This window comes from Oreochromis niloticus, linkage group LG9 (assembly GCF_001858045.2).
Source record: "Oreochromis niloticus isolate F11D_XX linkage group LG9, O_niloticus_UMD_NMBU, whole genome shotgun sequence".
In the NCBI taxonomy this organism is placed as follows: Eukaryota; Metazoa; Chordata; class Actinopteri; order Cichliformes; family Cichlidae; genus Oreochromis; species Oreochromis niloticus.
The window spans coordinates 19,404,748-19,429,797 of NC_031974.2; the positions used below are offsets into that span (position 1 = coordinate 19,404,748).

The 25,050-nt window shown below is 39.3% G+C and overlaps 3 protein-coding genes and 1 long non-coding RNA gene across 9 annotated transcripts; 2 read left to right on the forward strand and 2 right to left on the reverse strand.

Annotated features, from left to right (window-relative positions):
* Positions 1–370: 370 nt before the first annotated feature.
* sgk3 (serum/glucocorticoid regulated kinase family member 3) lies at positions 371–10,410 on the forward strand. Of its 2 annotated transcripts, none has more exons than XM_003443617.4 (17): positions 371–674; positions 4,589–4,759; positions 4,880–4,963; positions 5,124–5,196; positions 5,279–5,354; positions 5,558–5,633; positions 5,831–5,880; positions 5,995–6,052; positions 6,264–6,347; positions 6,441–6,572; positions 6,922–7,034; positions 7,479–7,515; positions 7,858–7,944; positions 8,217–8,312; positions 8,479–8,634; positions 8,824–8,913; positions 9,517–10,410. In XM_003443617.4, exons 2-17 carry the CDS (start codon positions 4,664–4,666, stop codon positions 9,685–9,687), a joined length of 1,479 nt encoding a protein of 492 aa, XP_003443665.1. In that variant the 5' UTR covers positions 371–674; positions 4,589–4,663; the 3' UTR covers positions 9,688–10,410. The 2 variants fall into 2 exon arrangements, with proteins under 2 accessions (XP_003443665.1, XP_005471884.1); XM_005471827.3 differs by having other exon boundaries at positions 4,592–4,759.
* Positions 10,411–10,723: 313 nt separating this feature from the next.
* Positions 10,724–23,102, forward strand: mcmdc2 (minichromosome maintenance domain containing 2). 4 transcript variants are annotated; one of them, XM_025910093.1, is made up of 15 exons: positions 10,725–10,918; positions 10,995–11,125; positions 11,209–11,268; positions 11,478–11,673; positions 11,766–11,888; positions 12,966–13,067; positions 14,159–14,287; positions 14,414–14,651; positions 15,256–15,470; positions 15,554–15,711; positions 16,042–16,221; positions 16,295–16,434; positions 16,835–16,944; positions 17,142–17,338; positions 22,969–23,102. In XM_025910093.1, the coding sequence occupies exons 1-14, from the start codon at positions 10,822–10,824 to the stop codon at positions 17,306–17,308; spliced, it is 2,046 nt and encodes a 681-aa protein (XP_025765878.1). In that variant the 5' UTR covers positions 10,725–10,821; the 3' UTR covers positions 17,309–17,338; positions 22,969–23,102. The 4 variants fall into 4 exon arrangements, with proteins under 4 accessions (XP_025765879.1, XP_019218702.2, XP_025765878.1 ...); XM_019363159.2 differs by having other exon boundaries at positions 10,726–10,918; positions 15,256–15,461; XM_025910094.1 differs by lacking the exon at positions 11,209–11,268 and having other exon boundaries at positions 10,724–10,918.
* LOC106097836 (uncharacterized) lies at positions 17,010–20,620 on the reverse strand. Its single transcript, XR_001223879.3, has 6 exons — positions 20,465–20,620; positions 19,136–19,187; positions 18,846–18,912; positions 18,388–18,449; positions 17,694–17,756; positions 17,010–17,276 (listed from the first exon to the last, which is right to left on the reverse strand). It is a non-coding gene; the product is annotated as an uncharacterized LOC106097836 (long non-coding RNA).
* On the reverse strand, positions 22,042–25,019 carry tcf24 (transcription factor 24). Of its 2 annotated transcripts, none has more exons than XM_005471826.4 (3): positions 23,770–25,019; positions 22,876–23,319; positions 22,042–22,624 (listed from the first exon to the last, which is right to left on the reverse strand). In XM_005471826.4, exons 2-3 carry the CDS (start codon positions 23,299–23,301, stop codon positions 22,514–22,516), a joined length of 537 nt encoding a protein of 178 aa, XP_005471883.1. In that variant the 5' UTR covers positions 23,302–23,319; positions 23,770–25,019; the 3' UTR covers positions 22,042–22,513. The 2 variants fall into 2 exon arrangements, with proteins under 2 accessions (XP_005471883.1, XP_025765880.1); XM_025910095.1 differs by lacking the exon at positions 23,770–25,019 and adding an exon at positions 23,647–23,663.
* Between the last annotated feature and the right edge of the window lie 31 nt (positions 25,020–25,050).

A 25,050-nucleotide genomic window follows, 5' to 3' on the forward strand; every position in this document is an offset into this window, starting at 1 on the left:
ACAAATTTAAGGGGTTCCTTTTTTGTTTGTTTTTTATGGTTTATTATTTGTTTTTCTTAAATACATAGATTATAAAAATAAATGCATTGTTATTTATTTACCACTTTTGAAACCTAAACTGCCCAATTATAGAATGACTCAAAAGTATTATATGGGTTGGGCTCTAGCAGAAAGCACAGCTTTTTATCTAAGAGGCTACAATAAGATGTGTTTAATATGTTTAATTAGAACTATGATTGACTTAAGGATACGGTGGACGGGAACATTAAAGTAAAATAAAGTGCTTAAAATTTGTTTGTTTTTTAGCACAGCGCCTAAGCAAAAGACATCAATTCAGCAAGTTTTTTTCCCCCTTTATTTTGAAAAGCAGCACCGGAAGTAAAGTGGTGTCTAGTGTGTGCTTCACGGCGGTCGTGTCTGTCCGTCTGAGGTCCCGTGACAAATTTCATTGGAACTTTGTGCGGCCAGGAAACACTCATGTTTCCTGCTGAGCTCACTTGTCGGACGGCTGTGAGCAGAGAGAGAAAGCACACTTTCATTTAGAGGGTTTAGGGACTTTCGTCCCTGCCCGACCGGGACAAATGTTTGCTACCTTAGCAGCTTAACTGCCGTAGAGCGAAAAATCCCCACTGGAACTGCGAAATTAAAGGAACACCGCATCAAAATCCTGAAAGGTACGTGATGTTCACGTAACTCCTAACGACGTGTTGGCTAGCTGTAGCTGTAATATTTACTTCAAATGGGGAGAACTGGTGCCAGTGTAATGTTAAGTAACATATACCTAGCTATAACATTAACCGTTTGTTGCTCAAATATGTCACTGAAGAAAAGTTTAGCCGAGAGACACTTAAAGTTACTAACTTGTGTTTGCTCATCTACCGTTTAGTACTCATCATGTCCTTATAGCTTAATACTGTATTGTTTATAGTTTGTGTTACATTTGCGGGCTTGTTAGAGTGTATGAAGCTTATCATTTCGTGTCTGCCGGGGGTTTATTTGTGTGTGTGTGTGTGTGTGTGTGTGTGTTGAGCTCCTCCCTCCCCTGTCTCTTTTTTCTTTTCTCTCACGTCCTCGGCTCGAAAAGGTATTATTTAAGGGATTATTTCCCCCTTAATACACGTAATATGTGCACAGATTTAAAAGTAGTACCGGTGTAAGTACACCTATACTGTTTGTAAGCCTTGCAGATACTTTTGGCAGAATGAAACAGAAATAGTAGACGAGGCCTTTTTCAATGCTGTCTTCAAGGGAACTGTCATCCACATAGCTGTTCGTAGCTGTCAGACTTCAGAAGCTGTCACAATGAATGTTCACCTTGAATGTTTATCCAAGCTTGTGTGATATTAACACACACCAAAAAAAGTCAAATTTACACTGACAGGAGGGTTGCTTCCCTTGATGATCCTTCTCTTCATCATTCCGTTTCCTCTTGTTATCCAAAGAGTATATTTAAACTCACATGTGGACTCTCATCTCATCTGTCCATTTGCTTTGACTGGAGGAAGTTCACATTTCCTTCCCTGATGTTAATGTGTGGTTTTATGGGACAAATACTCACATTACAAAAGAGCCAGCTCAACATCTGTCATAACAGAGCAAGCTCCTTAAGGCTGCTGAGCGTGCTCTCTTTGAGTTCTTATTTTCTGCAGCTGATGAACCGGTCATTTCTTGTCAGTGCACACACTGATTCAGGTTTGTTTCGAAAAGGAAGTCAGTAGACACCGCGGCTGTCTCTAAGCTGTCTGGACTGTCAGGTTAGGGTAAGAATTTGGTCATGTGCTGATGCACTATGTTTATGCTCCCCGCACTACTCAAGCTGCACTTCCTCTATCACAGATTTGCCACTGTTGTGGCAACGAGGACTGGTCTGAGTAAAGGTTAGAAATCATCTTCCGTCCCCTCAAAACTTTGCCACAGTTTTTCTGTTGATCAGCAGCTGCTTGCCTGACTGAGCTTTCGTGGTCTTCTAGTGTTGCTTCTGCTTTACTGTACATAACCACAGAGATCCCTATGTTTGAACTGATCATTAAAAATTGTTTTGTGTTTGTTTTGTTTTTTTTATCCCATGTAGTAGGCTGTAATATTTTGGGTCTGTCATCACAAGTTAATTCATGATGTGATGTGGGCATAAACTGTGGCGAGGACACATGTTTAACTATAATCTAATTCCTTCTTATTCACATTGTGCTTCCCACTCTTTGTTTTCACTTCTTATTATTTAACTTGACAGTGCGTGCTGGTGGGTGTGGTGAGCTGCAGCATTCCATACTTAGGAGTAGCAGCGTGTGTCGGGCTCCAAATGTAGGTTTCACTGCACGGTTATATGTTATTTCCCCCCATCAACAAAAAAATTTCTGGAATGTTAAAAAGCGGGTCCTACCCTGTGAGCTTCACAAGCCATTTAAGCATGAAAAACACGCACAGATGTGAGGCAGCTCGGCGATGTGCACAGCCATTTTAGCGTGTACCAGCCACGATGACGCAACCTTTTTGTTTTCCATTACAGAATTGGTGATCTTCTACACCAATTCTATAATAAGATTCAGTCAATTAGATCAATACATATCTTAATTTATCGCCAGCAAATATGTTTTCCTGCTTTTACCTGTTTTTATTTTTTAAAATCTTAGGTGGCGGGCGTCACGAGAATTACACATTAAAAGGTCACCTTGGGCTGAGGCTGATGGGCTTTGATAGACTGAACAGTCTCAGCAAAATGAAAATATTTCCTAGTTACAGCCCTATTTTTAAGCAAATGCTTTGCATATGTGGACAAGCAGTTGTGTTTGAGGGAAAAGTTAATACTGTTAATACTGGCTCTTTGTGTTCTCATAAATGTGAGTAAAAGTGAAACTAAAAAGAAAGTTTTACAGTGTTGTGGCAGAACAGAAAGAAGGCCTAGTGATGAAGAGGGCATGAAGGTCCCTCTGACTGCACTCATGCATTTTAAAGAGGGCCGCTCTTTTACCGTTTCCTCACCCCAACGTGAGCAGAATGAGATGCCCACTCAGGATACACTCAGGATCCGTACGCGGCAGGAGAAAGCTGTCACAGTGCAGGTTTTCCCTGTGTTTTGAGCAAGCAGCACGGCTTGAAAAGATAAAAACTACCAAACAAAACTAGGCTGACCTCACGAACCTCAGACAATGGTCAAGTCAGAGCAGCAGACAAAGAGCTTTGTTGTAAAACAACAGACGTTACATAACTGACGGAGAAGGATATGCCGCTCTCTGTGTGTTCAGTTAGATCACACAGTGTTGAGTATTTACAGTACACGTGATCGTTTCAGGTCCTAGTTAAGCTGGAGACAGAAGACAGTCGTGTTACAGTTTATTAGAATTTACTCATTAAGACTTATCAGTATGAATGAACTTTGTCCCTCTTCACCTTAAATCGACTGATATCCTGACCTTTTGTTAATTCTACAGTCAGGGGAAGGAATTTATTGGATCCTAGCAATTTGCTTTATTTATTTCCTTCTAATGTTTTGCTTGCTGTGTAACTCCGGCTTCAAAAACTACTGAGCCAAACAAGGGAGAATGTCACAAACTCAGCATGTTTGAGAGCTAGTGTGTGAATCACTGTGGGCTTGTATGTGCTAACTTGTTAGGGGAGATGGGTGTGAGATGTATAGACATGGAAGAGATTGCATGGATAGAGACATCTGGAAGAAGATAGCACGATTAACAGCAAAATAATAGCTAGTATGTACTGTATTGATATGTTCAAGTGATATGTTATTAAGACTGAGGGAGGATGGGATATGCTCACAGTAAGGAGTGAGTTTACTGGTTGCCCAGGAGGAGGGAGCCCACCTGCTGCCATGTTGCAGCTCACTGACCCATCTGTTGTCCCTGTACTCTCACCACAATCTTCCCTTTTTAACTCTTTACCCCTCAAAAGCCTAGCAGGAGTAACCCTTGAAGCTCTTTTATGAAACTAATGGTTTCTGTCATATTTTAAGCCTGTTTATAGAACAAAATGACTGGGTGTGCATCAGAGGTGAGTGAATTTGGTCTCTGCCTATGCAGCTACCCTTGGAAAAATCCAGAAACTTTATTTCTTTATAGTCAAGTGTCATCTTTATGGGTGAAAGAGTTAAAAAAGCCAAAGGACTTCTAGACAGAGTTTCAGCCAAGACTACATTTGATAAAAAATTATTACCTGTAATGTAACAGATAGTGACAAAAAGTACAATAACACACAAAAGAAGAAAAATACTTAGACTCTTCAACGTTTCAACATACTGTGTATATAACCTAGTTTAAAAATAACTAGACCGGTGTTACATATTTTGTTCTGTTGTGTATTTAACATATCTTAATGATATGAATGTTTGATTCTTGGCAAAATAAAACTGAGCATTTCTAACACATGGGATGATACCATTTTGAGAACTGAGTGCTTATAAAATGCAAAGCAGTTACAACAAATACTGTTCCGATATAATTTGATTAATGAGCAAAGACTGCCACCTCTGAAGTGTGCAGTGATGTAAGCCCTGCAAGCTGATATGTGTAGTGAGCAGAGCAAGACCAGTTTCACTTCCTGTATAACAGAGTAAGCTCTTCTCTTTCCTCTTTTGCAGTAGAGACCCAGAATGGGGATTGGCCAGTTTTATACTTGAAGCCTTTTCCTGGGAGACACACTACTGCACCTTTGAATGCTGACCGGCCCTAAGATGGAGGACCAACCCAGTTTTCCCAGTGTCAGCATCCCTTGCCACAATGAGCAGAGGGACAAGAAAAAGCGCTACACGGTGCGTGCATCGGTTCATTCATATTTTTTCTGCAGGAAATGTAATCCCAGAAATGGTCATTTAAATTAGGACTTGCTACTTTTCTTTATGTTTACATGAATTACGGTTGCCTTTTTTCAGGTTTACAAAGTGATTGTCAATGTTGGACAACAGGAATGGTTTGTCTTCAGGCGATATGCAGAGTTTGATAAACTCTTTAACACAGTAAGCAGTGGAACATCTTGATCTTCCATCAAATCTGATATGGGGGGGGGCGGATTTTATGTTTCATGATGTTAAGAATCATTCAGAATAATTACAAATTTGTCACAATAATCTTTTCCCTTCTTCTAACATAATTTTCTCTGTTGCGCTTTTAACACAGTTGAGGAAACAGTTTCCATCTATGAACTTGAAAATTCCAGCTAAAAGGATATTTGGGGACAACTTTGACCCGGGTAGGTGTTTGCATTAAACTAAATAGGCCCTGCTTGTTCTCTGTCGTGTGCAAGTGATTGATTGTAGGTTTGTTTTAAATAGAGTTCATCAAGCAAAGAAGAGCCGGGTTACATGAGTTCATCAAAAAAATCGTCTCACATCCTCAGCTTTCCAACCAGTAAGTGTAACAGTTCCTACTGTTATTATACAACACTATATTATATATTGATGTCCGATGCTAACTTTATTAGGATGAGTTGTTCAGATTTGTTTAGCCGTGCTTTGTGCTTATTTAAATTAAAAGTTGTACTATGTTGGCTGTCACCTGCTGCTGTTAGAATGTTTTTTATTTATCTGCTTGCCCTGTGTTAAACTTCACAGTCCAGATGTGAGGGCATTTTTACTAATGGAAAAAATGGAACAAATATCAGATGCCTCTGAAGATGAAGATGAAAAGGTATGTAGTAGTTTTCAACAGTTTTGGATGATGGTTTGCCTGTCCTGATGACAGCATCTTGTCTGATAACCCTTTATATGCATGCATAAATACATCTATATAAATATTTCAGACAGTTAATTTAGGCTGTTTTGTTAATATGGCAGCCGTGGGTCTCTCTGGCTTATCTAGATTATGTTTTTTCTGCTTTACAACAGAACAACTCTACCTCCAGAAACATCAACCTGGGACCCTCTGCAAATCCACAGTATGTTTACTTAAACAAAGCTGACAAGGCCTTGATGTTTTTATCAATGATTTCTATCTGTACATTTTCTGTTATCATGAATGCCTGTAAATTTAAAAATATTTTATCTTTCAGAGCCAAGCCCACAGACTTTGACTTTTTAAAAGTCATAGGAAAAGGGAGTTTTGGGAAGGTATGTAATTGGTGCAATACTGGAAAATATGTTCACTTTATCTTCATCCAAGACAGTGACAAGTTTTACTGTCTTTACTGTTGGGGAAGCAACAAGTTTTAGTTCTGCATGTGTTGCCCTTTCCATTAGGAAGTGAGAATCGGAGAAGGAATTATTTTAATTTTCAGTGTTGATGAACTTCTCAATGTGCGCTGTTTCTCTCCTGATGCAGGTTTTCCTCGCTAAACGAAAACACGATGGAAAGTTTTATGCTGTCAAGATCTTACAAAAAAAGATCATTCTCAACAGGAAAGAGGTAAAACTTTGATCTTATCATCACTGAGTTTATCCGTATTTTGGCTTGGATATGTGTATGATAATGCTTCACGTATATTGTTGTGCCAATCAGCAAAAACACATCATGGCAGAACGCAACGTTTTGCTGAAGAACGTGAAACATCCCTTCCTAGTCGGGCTTCATTATTCCTTCCAGACTAAAGACAAGTTGTACTTCGTGTTGGATTTCATCAATGGAGGAGAAGTGAGTTGTTTCAGTTTTATTAGCAATAAAATCCCACAGAAAGAGTCACACTGTCATGAACAGCTGAGAAATGAAGCAATAAAGAAGCTTAAAAAAATCCCCCTTTACTGTTAACACACCTCCATGTGTGATATTTTTATTAGCGATTATAGCATTACTTAAAGTAAGGGTGGCTTTTGCATGTTACTCCTTCAAGTGTGATCAGCTTTTTTAGCTGCGCTACGTGACAATCAGCATTCCATTAAAACTGAATCTTACTCAGAACCAGATGAGCACAACATGCCAAAAGTGAAATATCAGTATTTATAAGTTCTCCATTAAACGTTCACTCTGACCTTTTTCTTTTCAGCTTTTCTTTCATCTTCAAAGAGAAAGGACCTTTCCAGAGCCCAGAGCAAAGTTCTACATTGCTGAAATGGCAAGTGCGCTGGGATACCTGCATTCTCTCACGATTGTTTACAGGTATGCTGCTATTCAAGTGTCAGTTAAGCCAAATAAGTAAAGCCAAGATAGTCACGTGAAAAAGAAAGTTCAAGTGATTCTGTGAAGTCATGTGAAAAACTAATACTACTACTAGCAAATAGACTATGCAGAGAAACTATGAGGAAAAAAAACCCCAAAGAGCTACATCTCAGACATCTCATGATTGAAATGCTGTGGGATCATAAAAAAGCTGTGCATAAATGAATTCCTGCAAAGCTCAATGAACTGAAGCAATGTGGTAAAGATGTGATGTGGGAGGCTGATTACTTCAAGCTAATGAAGCTAAATGTGTTTCTTTAAGCTGTTATAGGATGGGATATACTTAGTTTTTTTTTTGTAGAGCTTATGAAATTAAATTGAAATTACATTTACTTAAAACATATGGGCATTTAAATACACTGTGTTTGAAATTACTTTTTTCAGAGACTTAAAGCCAGAAAATATCCTTCTTGACCACGAGGTGAGTGTTCAACGAATCCCAAAATATATCTCAATGCCACTTTTGGATATCATGTTAGGCTTATAACTGGTGGAGGAGTTATTACATAAAACATTTACAGGACACATTTCATTCTCCTGCTGTCATTTCCAGTTCCAGCTGGACAGAAAGCGTGTGATTGGATTAGGTCTTATTAATGATTTTCCTGCCTAGCCTCATTGAGAAAGTTAGGGAACGGTGAATGGGACTGACTGCTGCAGCCAACATTCCTAGTAAACAATAGTATCCTCAGTCCAGGGGGATAATGAGCTGCTTGTGTGGCACATGTTATCTAAAAACATCCCTATGTCCTCCCTTTTCCAGGGGCATATCGTACTCACAGACTTTGGATTGTGCAAGGAAGGCATTTCCCAGAAGGATACTACCACTACATTTTGTGGAACACCTGAGGTTTGTGTTCCAAGAAAGCGCTTTGTTTAACACGATAATCATTGAAAACCTTGTTACAAAAGTGAAGTTAATAATTTTCAGCTATGTGTGTTTGTGTGTGTGTGTTGTAATTTGTTAAACTACTGGAGAATAAAATACACTTTCATATGCAAAAGAACTGTAGCATTGATAACTGTTCTGTGTTTTAAGCTAGAAAGAAATTGTGAGAGTTAATGTCATATTATCATGTGTGGGTTTGTTTTTTTTTCTTCTTCTTCTTTTTAAATGACCAGTACTTAGCTCCAGAGGTCTTGAAGAAGCTGCCGTATGATCGCACAGTAGACTGGTGGTGTCTGGGCTCAGTGCTGTATGAAATGCTCTTTGGTCTAGTGAGTTTTTACTTTGACATTTCCAAAAATAACTCAGATTTGTAAATCTGCTTTAGTGTTAAATGTTGAATCATTTCAATGAGTTGCCACATTTTCCTACTCGCTTACAAACCTCTACTTCCCTTTTTTTGTTTTTTGTATTTTTTTTTTTTCCCCTATATCCTAGCCACCTTTCTACAGCAGGGACACACACGAGATGTATGACAACATCCTCCACAAGCCGCTAACCAGGCGTCCCGGTGCCTCCAACACAGCCTGGTCTCTCCTCGACGGGCTGCTGGAGAAAGATGGCAAGCGCAGACTGGGATACAGGGAAGACTTTGTATGTGTCATTTATTAAATCGATTTTCACTACAGAATTTGTAACTTTTGAGCTCCCTCTAGTGGCCCATACCTTTAATGTATATGCGTGTCACTGTCTCTAATACTAATTAAAAATGAGTGTCATTCTTCTGTTCACGCTCTGTTAGCTGAAAAATCATGTTGAAGTTTATTTACTCTTGACTTTCAGATTGAGATCAGAAGACACAGCTTCTTCTCTTCCATCAACTGGGATGACCTTGAGCAGAAGAAGATCCCTCCCCCTTTTACACCACTTGTGGTAAATATTTTTTCCTGTAATCAAAACCGCCTGGGTATTTTACACTTATTTTGACTCTTCACAAGACATAATTCTCTTTGCTTTGCAGAAGTATAGACTTACAGGACGTTCTGTACAGTATATTGTTTGTATACTATTCTAATCACACTGAATGACTAAAAACATCTTTGTGGAAATGGAGTAGCTTTAATATTTGAGTTATCATGTTTATAGTATGAGTAGATCTAGTTCATAGTAATTCTTAAAGAACAAACAAGAATAAACTTGTAACAACCGTGCACATACATGCAGTCCAACAAAATTAGATATGCAATCTAACAGAGTATTGACACAATGAAAGGCTCACTTAGGTAAGCTTTGTTGCAGGGGTATCGTGTTGGTTGTATAACTGCAAGTCTTGATTTTTTTTAAACTGGCAACTCCATTTATACTTTTTATGATTGCCGTGTCTTTTTGGAGCACGGTGTGAAATTGAAACAATGCTTTTCTGTCACGGGAGTAAGTCACCCTTAGGTGACCTACTCCGTGATGATGTTTTGTATTTTTTTACATGAATGATAATGTGACCTCTGCACTCTGCACTTTTTTTTTGTTTTTAAACAGAGCTCTGTCAGTGATATCTCAAACTTCGATCCTGAGTTCACAGAGGAGATGGTCCCCAACTCAGTCTGCTGGTCTCAAGAGCAGTCGATTGTCAACGCTAGTGTCATGGAAGCCGATGACGCTTTTGTGGGCTTCTCTTACGCACCACCTTCTGATGATTCTTTCCTATGAAACATTCCCATAGAAGGATTCAGTTGCCTTAACTATTGTAACTTTTTTTTTTTTTTTTTTGTTACTAAAGGGAAGCAGTATAAATGGATTAACTTGTTATGTGAAGCCAAAGCAAGCAGCTGAGAAGGAACTGCACTCAAAATAGATTTTGGTTGAAACAAGATATTATTTTACCTGTATTTATAAAAACAAAAAATGTACATCCATAACAGATTCTATTTTTTAGATTTAGGGACCACTGTTCTTTATTAAAGTGATTTCTGTCAGTTTACAAAATAAGCCTTTATATTGCCTTAAAATTATCCCTTAAATAAAGTCAGTAAGCAGTTTTCTGACAAACTTGAACAGTTCACTGGATTTTAAGTGACTCAATTTGACTCTCAGACACAATTGTGTTTGTTTATGTAATTACTGTAAAAAAAATCTATTGTTTATATTGACATTCACATTAAGCTGGAAGTAGGGATTACTTGAGAAACCAGTGATTGCAGCATTTTGGTTTGTAGGTCACATTTGCAAAAAGGAAAAGAGACTGTCTTCTGCTTCATAAGTTACCTTTCTATATGATTTTTTTTATCGAACTGTATGTGTTTATTTTTTTTTGTTATTTGCATTAACAGTTTTTTTTAAATTCAGAAATTAAAAATCCACAATGCTTTTCTTTGTCTGGCAATTAAGTAGTCCTGTATTCCTGCACAACAATAAAAGAAAATTTAAAAAAAATCGGTTTGAAATGTTTGTGGATAAATTTAAGCCCAGCTCCCTTGTTTTAATAACATCTTCATTGAAGTATGCATAAAAGTGTGTATTTTAAATTTGCTATAAATTAATAATAAGCAATAATGTCAATTGGAAACCACTGAACTGACAATTTTTCACGTTATGGAAACAAATTTATTAAATTTTCTTAACAAAACAAGACGTTCCATAATTTTCCTTAAAATATTTTCTTTATAGCCGGAAAGTGAAACTATATATATTTTTTAGTTTTTCTGTATGTACAGTTATAAATTTTTAAAAAATGATTTTTTAATTAAATTATTACGTCATATTGTTGAAGTTAGCATCCCCGCTGAACCCGGGCTAACCTCAGCTAAACATTAAAGGTCTTCATGATATAATTTGTTTTTTAAAATGGCTGACATTTTATCGCTGAAAGAATCGGTTTTGGTGTATTTAGACAGAAGCGGTGGTCTTAAAAAACTTTGCGAAGACTGCGAATATTTTAACGGTATGAGGTTCCGCTCTAAAGCAGCCATGACAGCTAAAATCACCGAGTTTTTAACTTTGCTAACGGTCATTTTCAGGCTCCCAGCAGACCGAGGCGGTGTACAGGTTTTGTATCGGCGTTAATCCCGCCGATGTGCTGGAGCTGGATCCTGTACTGGGGGACTGTGTTCTCCATGACCCCCTGAAAGCCACGGCTTTGTTTCAGTCTGTAAGTGAAAACTGTGGGCAAAAACGAAACGTAGCTAAATTTTTGCTGTCAGCTTAACTATATTTAACCAATTCCTCATTTAGGTTTGTTTCCTGGCTATAAAGACCCTTTCACTTATTGAAAAAATACACATGGAGAGTCAGGTATGAATAAACAACCGCTTCCCCTTTCACCGAAACAATACTGTGTTTTGTATAAATCCACAAGTGAAGGGCTCGTTTCCGTTTACTGTCCCAGTAAACAATGACTCCTAAAGGGAATGCAGCCCTCATTAATACACCTGGGCTTTTCCTAGTGTAATAAATCAGATGATGCGTCTGTCCTCTAACAATGTGTGTGTGTTTCTTTTGAGGTGAATGTTATTTTGAAGTTCACGCACCTGCCTCCATTCCCCGAGTACACACTGGACCTTTCCAGTTTTCCTCGTTTATGTCGCCCTTTGAGGCCTGTCTCCATGGAGGGCCTGGTCATTGCCATGACAAGGGTCACAAAGTACACCCAGGGGGCGAGGTTCCTCTGCACTGATGATGACTGCCCCTGCTCTACAGGTACTGCAGTACATACACATACTCTGTGGTTTTTAAGTCAGACTTAGACAAATACAGTATATAAATTCTCATTTCTGTGATGCTGCTTGTAGGTTTTCACCACATTCGAGTGCATGCACCCGGAGCAACAGAGTCAGCCACAGTGAGAAACGACTTCAGCTGCATGATCTGCAGCTCCCAATTGAAAGAGGATGTGAAGTTTAGAGTTTTAGGAGGTACTATTGATTCAGAATGCTGCAGTGCATTGTAAGGTTTTATTTTAACATATTACTACTGCAAAAATATCCGGTCAGCCCCTCATTCCTTTATGTTTTGCTTCCAGTGAGCCAGACATTCTTGTGATTTTTTTTTTTTTGCTTGTGCTCTCTGAAGGTCTTTCAAAGTTTTTCTTTGGACACTGGCTGCTTTTTCACTCAGTTTTAGGTCCATACTTAAATCTGGCCATTTTCATAGGAATGTTTTTTTGTTTGTTTTCTGTTTGTTAAATCACCTAACACTGAACTATAAATCATTCAAGCATATTGGGTCACGTCCTGTATACACATACAACAAAACTTGGTAATAAACCAATTTTAAATTTAATCTTTAGACACTATGTTACTGGCAGCCTTTTACAAAAACACAATTTTTACTCATTTTTTTTGTTGAATCTATGAAAAATGCCAACAATAACACAGTTTAAAAGACATAAAATAGTATTTTTTCATCAACAAAATCAGCTGAAAACAGCCATGGTAACACGGTGGAGGCTATGTCATGGTTCGGGCCTACATTTCAGCCAGTAGTGTTGGGGATCTTATCAAATTTAAGCAATTATAAATGCTGAAAAGTTACATCAGACTTTATTCCACCATGCAGTGGCATCTGGAACCCATCTCACTGGCAGCTGTTTCATTTTTTAACATGGCAATGATCCCAAACAAACTGCCAGTCATGGATTGGCCTCCCCAGAACCCGGTCCTCAAAATGATTGAAGCAGTGTGGCATCAACTTGAGAGAAAATGGAACAAAAATGCAGCCAACATCCAAAGAAGCGCTTTGAATGTCCATTGGGAAGCCTGGAGAACTAATCCCAAAGACTACTTAAAGAAATGACAAGAAAGCTGCCTAAGAGATTCCAGGCTGTGATCTGTCTGGAATTATAAAAAAAAATTGTTGCTGCATAATATGCTGTATTTCTAATCCCATGTTTCAGTAAATCATTGTGCCTATTTCCCATTTTCCTCGCAATATATAAAGTGGCTCCAGACTTTTGCACAGTAATGTATGTATGTGTCTTTTTTTGGATATAGACAAACAGCTGGTGGAGCTGATCCATGTCAAAGCACTGGATGTTCTAAGAGGCTATCAGCAAAGCTCAATGAGATACCAGTCTGTTACCCTGTTTCTCAGAGGTATGTCTACAGTCTGCAGTCTGCAACTGTTTTTAGCAGCGTGAATAATGGAGAAGAAAACTCATAGCTTTTTTGGGGAGTGGTGAAGGCAGTGGCAGAAGATGAAAAATATGCACTAGCATGCATTACAATACATCATGATCACACTTAATAATACCCAAGAGCAGAAACACATTGCATTACCGAACGTTTACATCAGAGTAGCCCAATCCTAAAACAGACGATACAAATCATAACACGAACAGTACTGAGTGTGACGGCTCCTTCGTGAAGGTCAGCACTGATCTGCTGGTTCAAACAGGACTTTGTGCACCTTGGCTTTTTGATTCAGAGAACAGCTCCATAACAAAAACAAATCTTCACTATAAAACATCTGAACCATGCAGCAGAAAATCAAATAGCTTGTTATTTGAAAAGACTCTGCCCCCACCCTGTAAGGCGATTAATCCCTTTTCCTTGGTTAAAAGGCTTGGTTTTCATTTGTAAGCTGAAGCATTTAAAATTAAACTGCACTGCAGATTAATATCCTCAAAATGCAAGTTTATTTTTTTGTTTGGAAAATAAGATTTTAATCCATTACTCTTGAGAAATGTGGTTATAATGGCTTATATTTACAGTCAAATGTATTGAGGTTTGCCATTAATTTTCTCTGGCTTGTTAAACGAGGTTCGCTTTGAAACACAAACTTGGTGGGGGAGAGTTCAAATAAATAGATTTTAGTGCAGCCAGCTGAGCACGGTGCCTCATGGTAGGATATTAAGTGTTTCTGTCCCCTCAAATAACATTGTCCCGCCAGCACCCCTGAGAGCTTAGCAAATCTCTGCAGCAGGATTAACATATTCTGTTGACCCAGTCCTGTGGAGGAATTCAATACAGCGAGCTCCCGTTACTAAACATATATGTTAATAAGTGCAAAGAACACTCATTAGCTGGCTGTGCAGTTCGCACACAGTGAAATCTTTGTTCTGAAGGCCTCACTCTGTTTCTCTTGGCAGTGGCTTGTAGGTGGCATGCATGTTTCTTTAGTAATCACTGGGCAGCCGAGAACAACTCCTTTGAGTGTTAATGCTTTGTTTCCCCTACTCACGTAGACGAGCTGTGTAACTCCATGAGAATCGGGCAATATTACCGGGTGTTGGGCATTCCTGCACATGTGCACCAGTGGCCCAACATTACCTGGAGTGTGGAGGCAAATAGTGTCCAACCGTGGGAACCACTGTGTAAGCCTGTGAATTATCTCCCATTAAAATTACAGAATGAAATGTGTCTTCATACAGTGAAGTCTCAGGTTTTATATTTTTTAATTGTAATAAAAGACTTACCATCTTTTACCACTCAACTTACAGGTGACTGTAAAGTCAGCGCCCGCTTCCAGGAGCTGTGGAAGGGAACGGCCTCGTCTCCGTGGAGGTTCTCCGCAATTGTAGCTCACTGCTTTGGGTTAGACGTGGCTCCTCAAGGCTTGTACGACACTCTGAAGCTGAGCTTGCTGCTTAGCTTGGTGCAGACCAGAATAGATGAAAAAGACACGTTTCACAACTTGGATCTCCTTGTTGTCACCACCGACACGCTTATACTCGACAGGTAAACAAATTTAAATGATCTGAATCCTGAAACCTACTGCATCCTAAACAGGGATGTATACTTAGAACAAAAAGTAAGGAAATTTGTGTTTGATTAATTATGTCTGTGTTGTAACAATGCTTCTTGGCAATAAATCTTACACTGTTGGAAAGCCTGTTTATTTCCCCTTAAATCGTGCCATGTTTGTAAGGAAATGCATTTGTGGTTTGCACCCATGAAAAACTTGCCAAATCCTGTCTGCCGATGCCAAACAGCTTTTTCTGCTATGTACTCTTGTTTGGTCTCGTTTACTGGACTGGATGATTGAAGTCTTAGGAAAGAAGAAATAATGGCAATTTAACAATTTGTTAATTTAACAAACAAGGACCTCAGTAACATGTGGAAGGACCATGAACAGCCACAACAGCCCTGGCACCTCCTGATGCTGGGCACTAGCTTAGTCACACAGCAGTGTGTAACCACATGCTTGCGTTTTGAGTGCTCAAGTAGAATAGAAAGGTGCTATTTAAGAACCAGTCCATTTACCTAAATGGACCCACTAGGTACCACACTTATGATCAAATCCTCCTCCATATCCATCCATTATCTTATCCTTTTGTGCTAGATTGATGACATACAGCTTGAGTTTGGCCTATCGTGGGATCAGGCATCAGGCCTCGGGGGAGATGTTCGCATGCCTGTCCCGGGATGAACATGGGGCAGGTACTGCTAACATCCATGCTGGTTCTGCCCTGCTAGCTACTGGGGGTATTTGCATGTTGGGAGATCTGAGCTATTACAAAAAGGACAAGTTGGATTCCATTCAGTCAGGTAATGAATGTAAGTGCTACAATAACCTGAAAAGGATAGATTTATGTCAGCTATAAAAATCATTGATCTTTTTTAAACAAAAATTTTTCCAGTTATGGAGACCCGCACACTATCAGTGTTCATCCCTGGAAAGAAATATGGCGAGGATGCAGACCAGCAGCTTTCCTTTCCAGTCCAGTGTAGCTTCTGGGCCGTCACAGACTCCTCCCGTCGATCTGGGAGGGCAGACTGTGGCGCACTGGGAACAGCAGTGAGTTCAGTTACATCAAGTTATTGTTGTATGAATGTGCTTTACCGGGTCTAAGTTTAGATTTATGTTTGTAACTTTTTTTGCGTATTAAACAGTTTTTAAAAAAAGGCCCCTTTCGTTCAGCTTAGATGCTGTTTGTTGGTGCTACAGGCAAAACAGGAAATTGAGACAATTTAGTGCTCTTGAAGGAAGTGCCCTGCCCAGGCAATATTACTTCACAGCAGAACCCTTGAGAATAATCAGTTCTTTGTGTTGCTTTTTGTAGGCAAGGGGTAAATAATGTAACCATTCTAATAAAGGTTTATTGACAGCTTTCTTTACTGTGAGCAGGAGATTGGTGCTGTACCAGCTCAGTTGGCAGATGCTTTTGGCCTTATCATTGAGTGTAGAGACAGGGTTGGAGAGCAGGCCCTGCTTGCCCAGACTGTCCACACCCTCCAGCATGCAGTACAGTCTGGAAAACCCCATGACCCATCCTGCTGGGAGTTTTCCACTCAAGACTATCAGGAGGTTAACAAACATGTTCTATTACTATTATATTATAAATTATGTTATATTGCTAATATACTATTATATTCTTCAGCTGGTGGCCCATGCACAAGGTTTGCGAGTGGAACTCAGCCCTGCAGCAGAAAAAATAATCCATGGTTACTACATGGCGAGCCGCAGAGTGCGATCACAGGGTCAGGGTGTCAACATGTCTGTGGCCTCTATCAAACTGCTGTAAGTGCTTTACTGGGTTTTTACATTCAATCTCCACTTTCTACATATTAAACTGCAGAGGTCAAAGTCTGCTGTAATGTCAATTTCATCCACCAGGTGGTGCAAGCCCACTCTACTGCTGCTCGTAGATGACCATTTTTCATGCAATTTTGACAAATGTTTACAAATCTTTCCCACTGTGGTGACACGTTTTATGTTCAGCTAAAACTATGAAAATAAATGTTCTCAATGAGAAGGCCAAACAGGGCAGGCCACATTATACTGTACATACACAGCCAGTCTTGATTTATCCATTTAGATTTTAAATGTAACATTTTTGATTACTTGTCCTACAGTGTATTAGAAAGGTCTTACTGAATACAGAGGCAGAGATTCAGATTGTATATTCGTTTTGTCACAGGATCTCTTTGGCTGAGGCCCATTGCAAGTTATGTCTCAGAACTCAAGTACTAGAGCAGGACGCTGTGATCGCTGTACTCCTTTGTGAAAGCTCAGTCTCACTCAAGCATGGTATTTATTTCATTTTTAAATTCTCACACCTCATGACACTAAAAAGTAAATATTTAGCAATTTAATGACATTACTCGATGGTTTTATTATTATGGTTAATATTATCATTTTATTGATCATTATATAACACTCAAGATAATAAAGCATCAAACAACAACATAAGGCAACATATTCAGGATTTTCTCTTTTTCATACAGGCGCCTCTGCTCTCATTATTCCACCCGATCCAGTGTTTCCTTGTGACCTCGGAGATGTGGATGGTTTGTGCAAGAGAGACGCTGCTCTGGATGAGCTCCATCAGCTTATCTTACGGTTCATCTACACCAATGCACCTGGAGCAGACACATACATTACAGAAGAGTGAAGCCTCTCTAGGTTGTTTAACAAAGTGCAGGTAGGCAACACAAGATTAAACTCCTTTATTTTGAAATTTCAAATCTGTACACTGATCAAATACAACCAAACAAATAAATACATGCTGAATGCAGATAAAAGATGGAGGTCCTGTAAGCATTACCCAAAATCTGAATACAGTACATGTTTGAAAATATTGCATCCAAGATTAAATATCCAAAATACACTTAAGTCAAGATATTTTTCTTGCAGACAAATCCCCCCACCAATTGTGCATATCACAAGTAACTGTCCATTTTTAAATTGTAAGCAAAAAGGGAAAAAACAAAACAAAATCAATGTGGCGTGTGCAGGTCTGAAAAACCAAAGTGACAGGGGTAGAATCTGTTACTTACCTTTCAATTGTGGCCACTCTGTGTACTCCCAGGTCATTCAAGTGGTTCCAAAACTTTGCACATCTAACAAATATACAGTATATAGTCAGTCAAATGAGAATAAATGATTTATGTGGGTTTAAAAGTAATTTTAAGTTCAGTTAGTCACATTCTCAGCAGCCCATTTTGGTCTGATGGGTAAACGGCGAAAAAGTGAACTCATCATTACAAGTTACATCAGCAGACATACCAGTGAAGTAAGCTGGCCATTTATGCCTCTTTTACACTAGTAACTACTCGGCTCAACTCGACTCCGTTTCCGACATTTTCCATTACAACTGAGTCCTACCAAATGTGCTTGCAGTCGTTATAGCAACGCATCTGAAAGTCCAGTGATACAAATACCACGGTGTTGGTTTCTATGAAGCCATTTCCCTCATTGCCGGGTTTCAAAAATTAAAGAAGTCACTTTCATGACTCACCGAGTGACACTACTGACTGGCCAATTAGTGGTATTCAGTCTGTTGACGTCACATTTTCGGACTGGAAACCCGGCTGGGTAGGTACTAAAAACGTACCTGATCCCAGGTACTACCACGTAATGGAAACCCCTAAAATCCCAGTCAAGCCCAGGCGTGCCAAGTAGGTACTAGTGGAAAAGGGACATTAGAATACCAGCTCCTGAATACACCAGTCTACTACTGGCTTTACTTACCAGGAAAGGCATGAAATCACTGCCAGTCACTGTGTAGCTCCATTACTGGTGCTGCTGTTTATCTGCAGAATTAACAATACACAATTTTAGAACAAGTCAACTGAAATCAGATTAACAAAAAAACAAAATTGCTAAATGGAAAGTAAATGCCAAGTTGGCAAGATGAAATTTTCTGGCTATGTGTAAAACCATTTCTGTATTAAATAAAAACTGGGGTAATTTAGGTGACACAAAGGCTGCAGCTGGTAATTCAGTAGTCACAAATCTCACCACTTTATTGTCTGATGGGTAAACGGCGAAAGAAGTGAACTCATCACTATTCCAGCTGCCGCAAAGCAAATTAATATAACTTGTTGTTTGGGAATCATCTTAACCACTGACTCAGTATGAGCAGACAAAATTTGCAACAATTATTGCAGTTACTCATTTTTCCATTTTACTGTTGTGAAACCACCAACCTGTTTTCAGGGAAAGGAGACAAAGGATTAGGCATCTCGTGCCTCTCCTCCAACCACAGCATGAGACCTGAAGCAAAATAAACCATTGACATTAACTTCCTGAAAATCTCTTCATACAAATCAAATATGAGGCTGTCTGATGTTATGCTGGCTATTCAGCTAGTCACAGTTTCACCACGTTATTGTCTGACGGGTAAACGGCAAAAATGTGAACTCATCACTATTCCAGCAGCCGGACTGAGCTACAGTTAAACCAAAACTTAAATATTGTCAAATATTTCAGCGCTCACCTTAAAGGGTCAACACAGTGAAGACATCAGGTTATTTGCAGCAGCATGGCATCTGAAATAAAAAGATAAATATGAGTTAGTTTAGTGTGATCTTTTGGTTTTATTAAGGACCAGCCTAATAGTTCGCTCTAACCTTAAGTTTTTAAATCAACTAGTTACTCCCTTTCAACAGAAATACACCCCAAACACCTCTCAAGATCAGTGAAAGTCTGTCACTGCAACTTTTCCAAACCTTGCAACTAATTGCTCTCAGGAGTGATGGGATATTGATTTTCAGCTTGAATAAATAAAATGTACTGAAAGAAAAGCCAATATGGCGAGAACAGATGACTGATCACCCGAAGGTCAAAGGTTGCAAAATAACACAGCCGAGGAGCATGGCTAACACCGCATGTCTGAGAACGGGTTCAACAGCAGGTCACGACCTCTGCCATGACCTTATGTCTTCATTGGGGCCTTGATGACTTTCCCCAGTGAACTAATGAGAGGTGGTAATTCCCTGACCAGCAGCTCTTCTGCTGACCCCTTGACAAAACTAGACGTAGTGTTCAGTAAAATGCTGAATGACAGTGAGTCCAGAAAAATGATTTATTACTTCAGGGATGAGACCTGTCTATTATAACGAGACATGCACACCTATGAACAATGGTGGCGAAGGAAGACAAATCCCCAATATTACATTTGAGGTGCAAATGCAAACTTTTTAAATATGCTATCACTTGCTTTTAGGCAACCAAGAAACCAGAAGTAACCAGAAGTTTGCCTTTAAGCTCTTATACGACTCTTTTTAAACTTATGAAATTCCCATCTCAATATCTAATACAAGTTCACCATCATTTCAGCTTCGTTTTTAGTTTACGCAGGCATAGATCTATAGATCTGCAAATCAATACTTCAAGCCACGTGTTTCTTGTGAGCCTAACGTGTTCACATTTGTAAACTGGAACCAATGAGATCGTGGCACCGGGAGACGAGAAATAAAAATGTCTGCCACGTGATATGATTCAGGGTATTTCATTACTAACACACTAACGTGTTTTTGTAAGGACAGAGTTGGTGCAATGCTCAAAATCAGGAGCCAGATTAGCTTTACTATACAAATGGAATGAAACACCTTTTAGTGTTTTAACTATGATGAGAAACAGTAAAGCGAGAGGAGGAAAGCTACGCTGTACTCCTTTCACCCACGTGGCTGAGTAGCTAACTAGCTTCATGCTACCGACTAATGGCCTGTTTCAAGAGCAAATTCATATTCAGCTTGAAAACACGATGACTGATGGTCCATTTTTAAGCTATGCAAACTTACACAACCGTGTCTCTATTGCTTACCTACGCGCTGAATCGCGAAGAAGTTAAATGTTGAGGAGAGCTGAAACGCCGCACTGCCTTCTGCAGCCATCTCCAGGAGAAGAGGAAGAGTTTCCGGTCTGACCTCCTGTTTCTGCGCACCACAGCTGCGCAGTGCAGCATGCGAAGCGCACAGCGAAGCATTTTTTAAGCTTCTTTTTAAAATCTAAAGTGCTCTTGTTTATGCACTCTATTACATAAAGTTTTAATAATAATGAGGGCCTGTAAAGACATATACATATGTGGTGATTTTTTTGAGTTACCGTCATTCTATATTCTGACCAATGGTCATTCTGGGCATGCGCTCAGGGGCCCGTGTAAAGTTGTGTGTGTGTGTGTGTGTGTGTGTGTGTGGGGGGGGGGGGGGGGGGGGGGGGGGCATCCAAGAGGCAAATGGAATAATAAATAAATAAATAAATAAACATACTAATACCAGCGCTGTATTCAGTTAAAAAATAGATCCGAGAGAGAGAGAAAAGAGACAAAGCAAGTGTGTGTGTGTGTGTGTGTGTGTGTGTGTGCATCAAAACTTTCATTAAATCTATTCTTATTGTTCATTTTCCATCTAATATAAGGTACTTTAGAGCTTTTAGTGAAGCTGTATAATCATGGCCACTTTTCGTTTTTTTCAGGAAGGTACAATTTGGAACTACTTCTGTGTACTTGTATGTGCACGTTCCTGTGTAATATGTCTGATTACTGAAGAAGAAACAGAAGCCCGAGCATAAAACAAATGAATAAAAGTGAATAATAATAATAATAATAATAGTAAAAAAACAAACAAACAAACAAACACAAAAAAACAAACAAAGAGGGGTATGTAACTTGATGATCCGGACATGTGACAGCAAAAAATAAAAAATCAAATCAAATCATAATTTCTGTTTCGATGCTCTTCCTTTACTTAATCCGCACTGGCTAAATTTGGGAAATATCGTCATTTGTTCCATTGAAGCCTAAAGGGATTTACACATACCTTTATCGATATTTAAAAAATTACATCATGAAATCCGATTAATTAGTCTGAGTCACCAATAGAGATATTTTGAGTGACGAAATTGGTATTATAACACTTATCATAACACTTTAATTCATAGTGAAGTATTAATATTTTAAATGTTAGTGATAAAAAAAAAAAATCAGAAATAAGAAAGCAGTCATTCCTTTTAAACTGTATGGATTGTAATTGTTTTTTCTAACAATATAAATTATGCATTCATATATCGTATTTTTTTTATATTTTATGATAAAATAATACTAATTATTATTGTTTACATAGACCTTTTAGCTAGTCGGATTTCTAAAATCAGCTGCAAAACAAGTTAAAAAGTTTCTGTATAGTCATCAGTGATCTCCAAATTCTTAATCTAGCACCACAGATGGATTTGATTAAAACCTACAGTCACACAATTACAGTGACTGTTCAGAGAGAACAAAAACCACAATCACTGTCCAGCAAATACCATCAGTAATGATAATAATAATAATAATAATAATAATAATAATAATAATAATAATTGGAACACCTTTAAAATGCTTTCTATCGTTCAAACCTTGGAGACATGTCTTCTTTCATTGTCAAGTAATTTATTCACAAACACATTTACACCCATGCATGTAAAAAATAAGGAGGAACATGAGACGTGGAGCCTGCATTGTGGGCTCCCTGACAGACCACTTCACATGACAGATGTTAAGTTATTCACACATGCATTTAGTGCAAATGTCTCAGCTGAAAGTGCACACTCAAGCATGACGGGCTCGTTGCCCCGAGGAGTCTCTGTAAATATACCTGGGACGTGTGTGGAGCTGCACAATGCAGGCAGGATTAGTCGAAATAACACACAGAAATATAATGTATGCTTTCTCAAAATTTATACAATAAAATTCACGTAATATATTAATTTACAAGGTCTTCCTAATTTGCGGTGCTTTAGTGGGAGCTGTTCTACAATCATGTGCTGCTTCCGAAGTAAAGCATGAACTCATGCACAAAACGAAGCTGTTCGGTACAAATGAATTAAGCCTATTTTACTGGGAGGTGGACGACGATGGGCCTTGATCCTCTGACTCTGAAGGACTTGAAGTGTTTAGGAATTGCCCGGTTGCTCCAACGTACAGCCTGGATCGCATTGGCCATTTCTGTAGGGGAAAAAACAGAAATTAATAAATCAAAAAATTTAAATTGGTAAAATAATTTCTAAAAACAGAGCTCGGTGGTGTGACAGGATTTTCTGCATCTATAGGATAAAGGCTGTGTTAACTTCTTAAATTTTAAAAAGTGGGAAATTTCTAACAGAACATGATCACCAAAATAATTTTAGAATAAAACAATTAATGCAGAATTGAAAACAAAACTAGATCTCTAGTGATTAATTCTTATTAACACTGACCTTCACCGGGTGCAGGTAGCCTTCGCCTTTCAGTGAGTGTAACGCCTCTGTTTGTTTCGTGCCCTCTCCTTCCTCTGTGCCTTCTTCCTGCAGAGTTCGAGTCAGATGGGCAATATAGGTGGTGGCCAGTATCAGCACGTCGAGTTTGGACAGCTTGGTGTCCGGCGGCACTGAGGGCAAAGTCCTTTGAAGCTCCAGGAAGGCGTTCCTCAGCGTTTGTACCCGGCTCCTCTCCCTCGCCGCATTCGCTGCTGCCGGGCGTCCTCTGCCGCCGATCCCGCCGCTCTGGAGCACTCTGGCCCGGTGGAGCTCCCGCCGACGACCGTCTGGACTCGGGCTGGAGCTCGGGCTGGATCCTGGACTGTCATCCACCACTGCTCCGGAGCAATTACCGCTGTCCATTCGGAGCGCCTGTCTTCCAACCATCGGGGTGCACTTACTGACCTGGATGAAGAGGTTTTAGGTTAGCCTATACCTGCCCACTATAGTTGCACATTTTATTTGAACTCTAGCTGTAACTTTCAGCCATTTTACAGACAAATTTGAATATTTATTGGAGTCCGCTGTTCTGTAGCAAATGTTCTAATTTGAACTTAAACATTCATTCTTATCTACACTATTCAAGTTGCTGCCTTTTGCATTTATATATATCCATAAGTTAAGTTCTGTGATTAAAAATCAAACTGTATGATGCTGCAAATAAAACAGGAAACACAGTTTAAGTCTAAAAATCTTTCAGCATCAAAGAAAAACAAAACAACAAAAACAAACCTAATCCAAATAACTGACAGCTGTCTAGTTGCACTGGCATAAATTTATGCTCAGAAGATTTCCAAACCAAGTCTTTCCCGGCATGAGAGCCTTATCTGTTCGGTAGTCTGATATGGAGTTTACCTCTGGTACTTCTCAAAGGCTCTGCCTCAAAAAACGACATGAAGGCAACCCAAAGAAGACGTCGTTAGGTCGGAGAATTTGCTCGCCAATGTAGAAGAGGTCCCTTTCAAAGTCCAGTTTATCCTTATAAAGTATGCAGAAACGCTGCGCCGCAGTCCCCGTGTACGCACATCCAACACTTCACCTGTGTGCGTAAGTCTCGGGAGCCCTTAATTTATTGGATACACAAAGCGGCGGACAAGTATTTCACTCCGACGTAATTAATCTTTCGACCCATAACACCCGCTCGCAGCGGAGAAAAGGCTGCTCTTTCCCCCTTCCCAACTTATTTCTGTCTGGGGGCAGCAGAGGCTCGTTTTCAACGCCAGAGGCAGGGCTCTCTTTTGCTTCAACTCCGATATGTGCAGGCCGTATCCCACTCTAATTGGCTGCGAACCTGACACTGTATTTTCTTCATAAGCCTATCACCAAAAAAAAGAAAAAAAAAAGAAAGTGGCATTGGAGAGAAGTTTGGTCACAATTACCTCAAATATGCTCCTTAAGGTCAGGAACAAAAGGCTGGTCTACCAAAACGCTATTTGCAATAGACCATGAAGCCAAACTGACAAGGGTAAGGTGATATGCAAAACATGTGACGAATTGCCAGAGTGTCTTGAATTGCAAGCTCATTGGAACAGCTAATAAATAAACTCCAGCACTGCAATCAACAGGCAGGCGTTGAGGAAATTCTTGTGAGACTCATAAATTAATCACTCTGATTTTCAGGGCTCCAAACAGAGATGTCGGCAAATTAATGAAAGGAATTATTCATAATATGTGTATCCTCAGAGTGTTCTTAATAAACATTGTTTTTGTAAGGATGGGGTAACAGTATTGCTTCGGGCCACTAATTATAAGGAGAAGTAAGGGAAGGTTAAGTAAGCTTGTTTCCCTAATTATCCCGCATCTTTCAGGGTTACGCACCCACGTGGCTCCCCAAAAACTCAAAGTAACGACGATGAGACCAAATACGTCCGCGTCGCGGCTTTATATGTTATAAAAGAGGACTGAATCATTTATCACGGCTGTTTAAATAGAAGCACACGCTGTTAGTTTTGGATAATGTAAAGACTTGTAATAATAAAGCAGAGCGATCATTTAGATTGTGCCACTCTGCATCTCCAGGTTCACTTATTTGCTGACATGCATTTAGAAGAAAAATGACATCACAGGAAATGTATAGCAACTAGCAGTTTGGGTTTGGACAAATTATTTAAATCATCAGACACCCCCCCCCCCTCC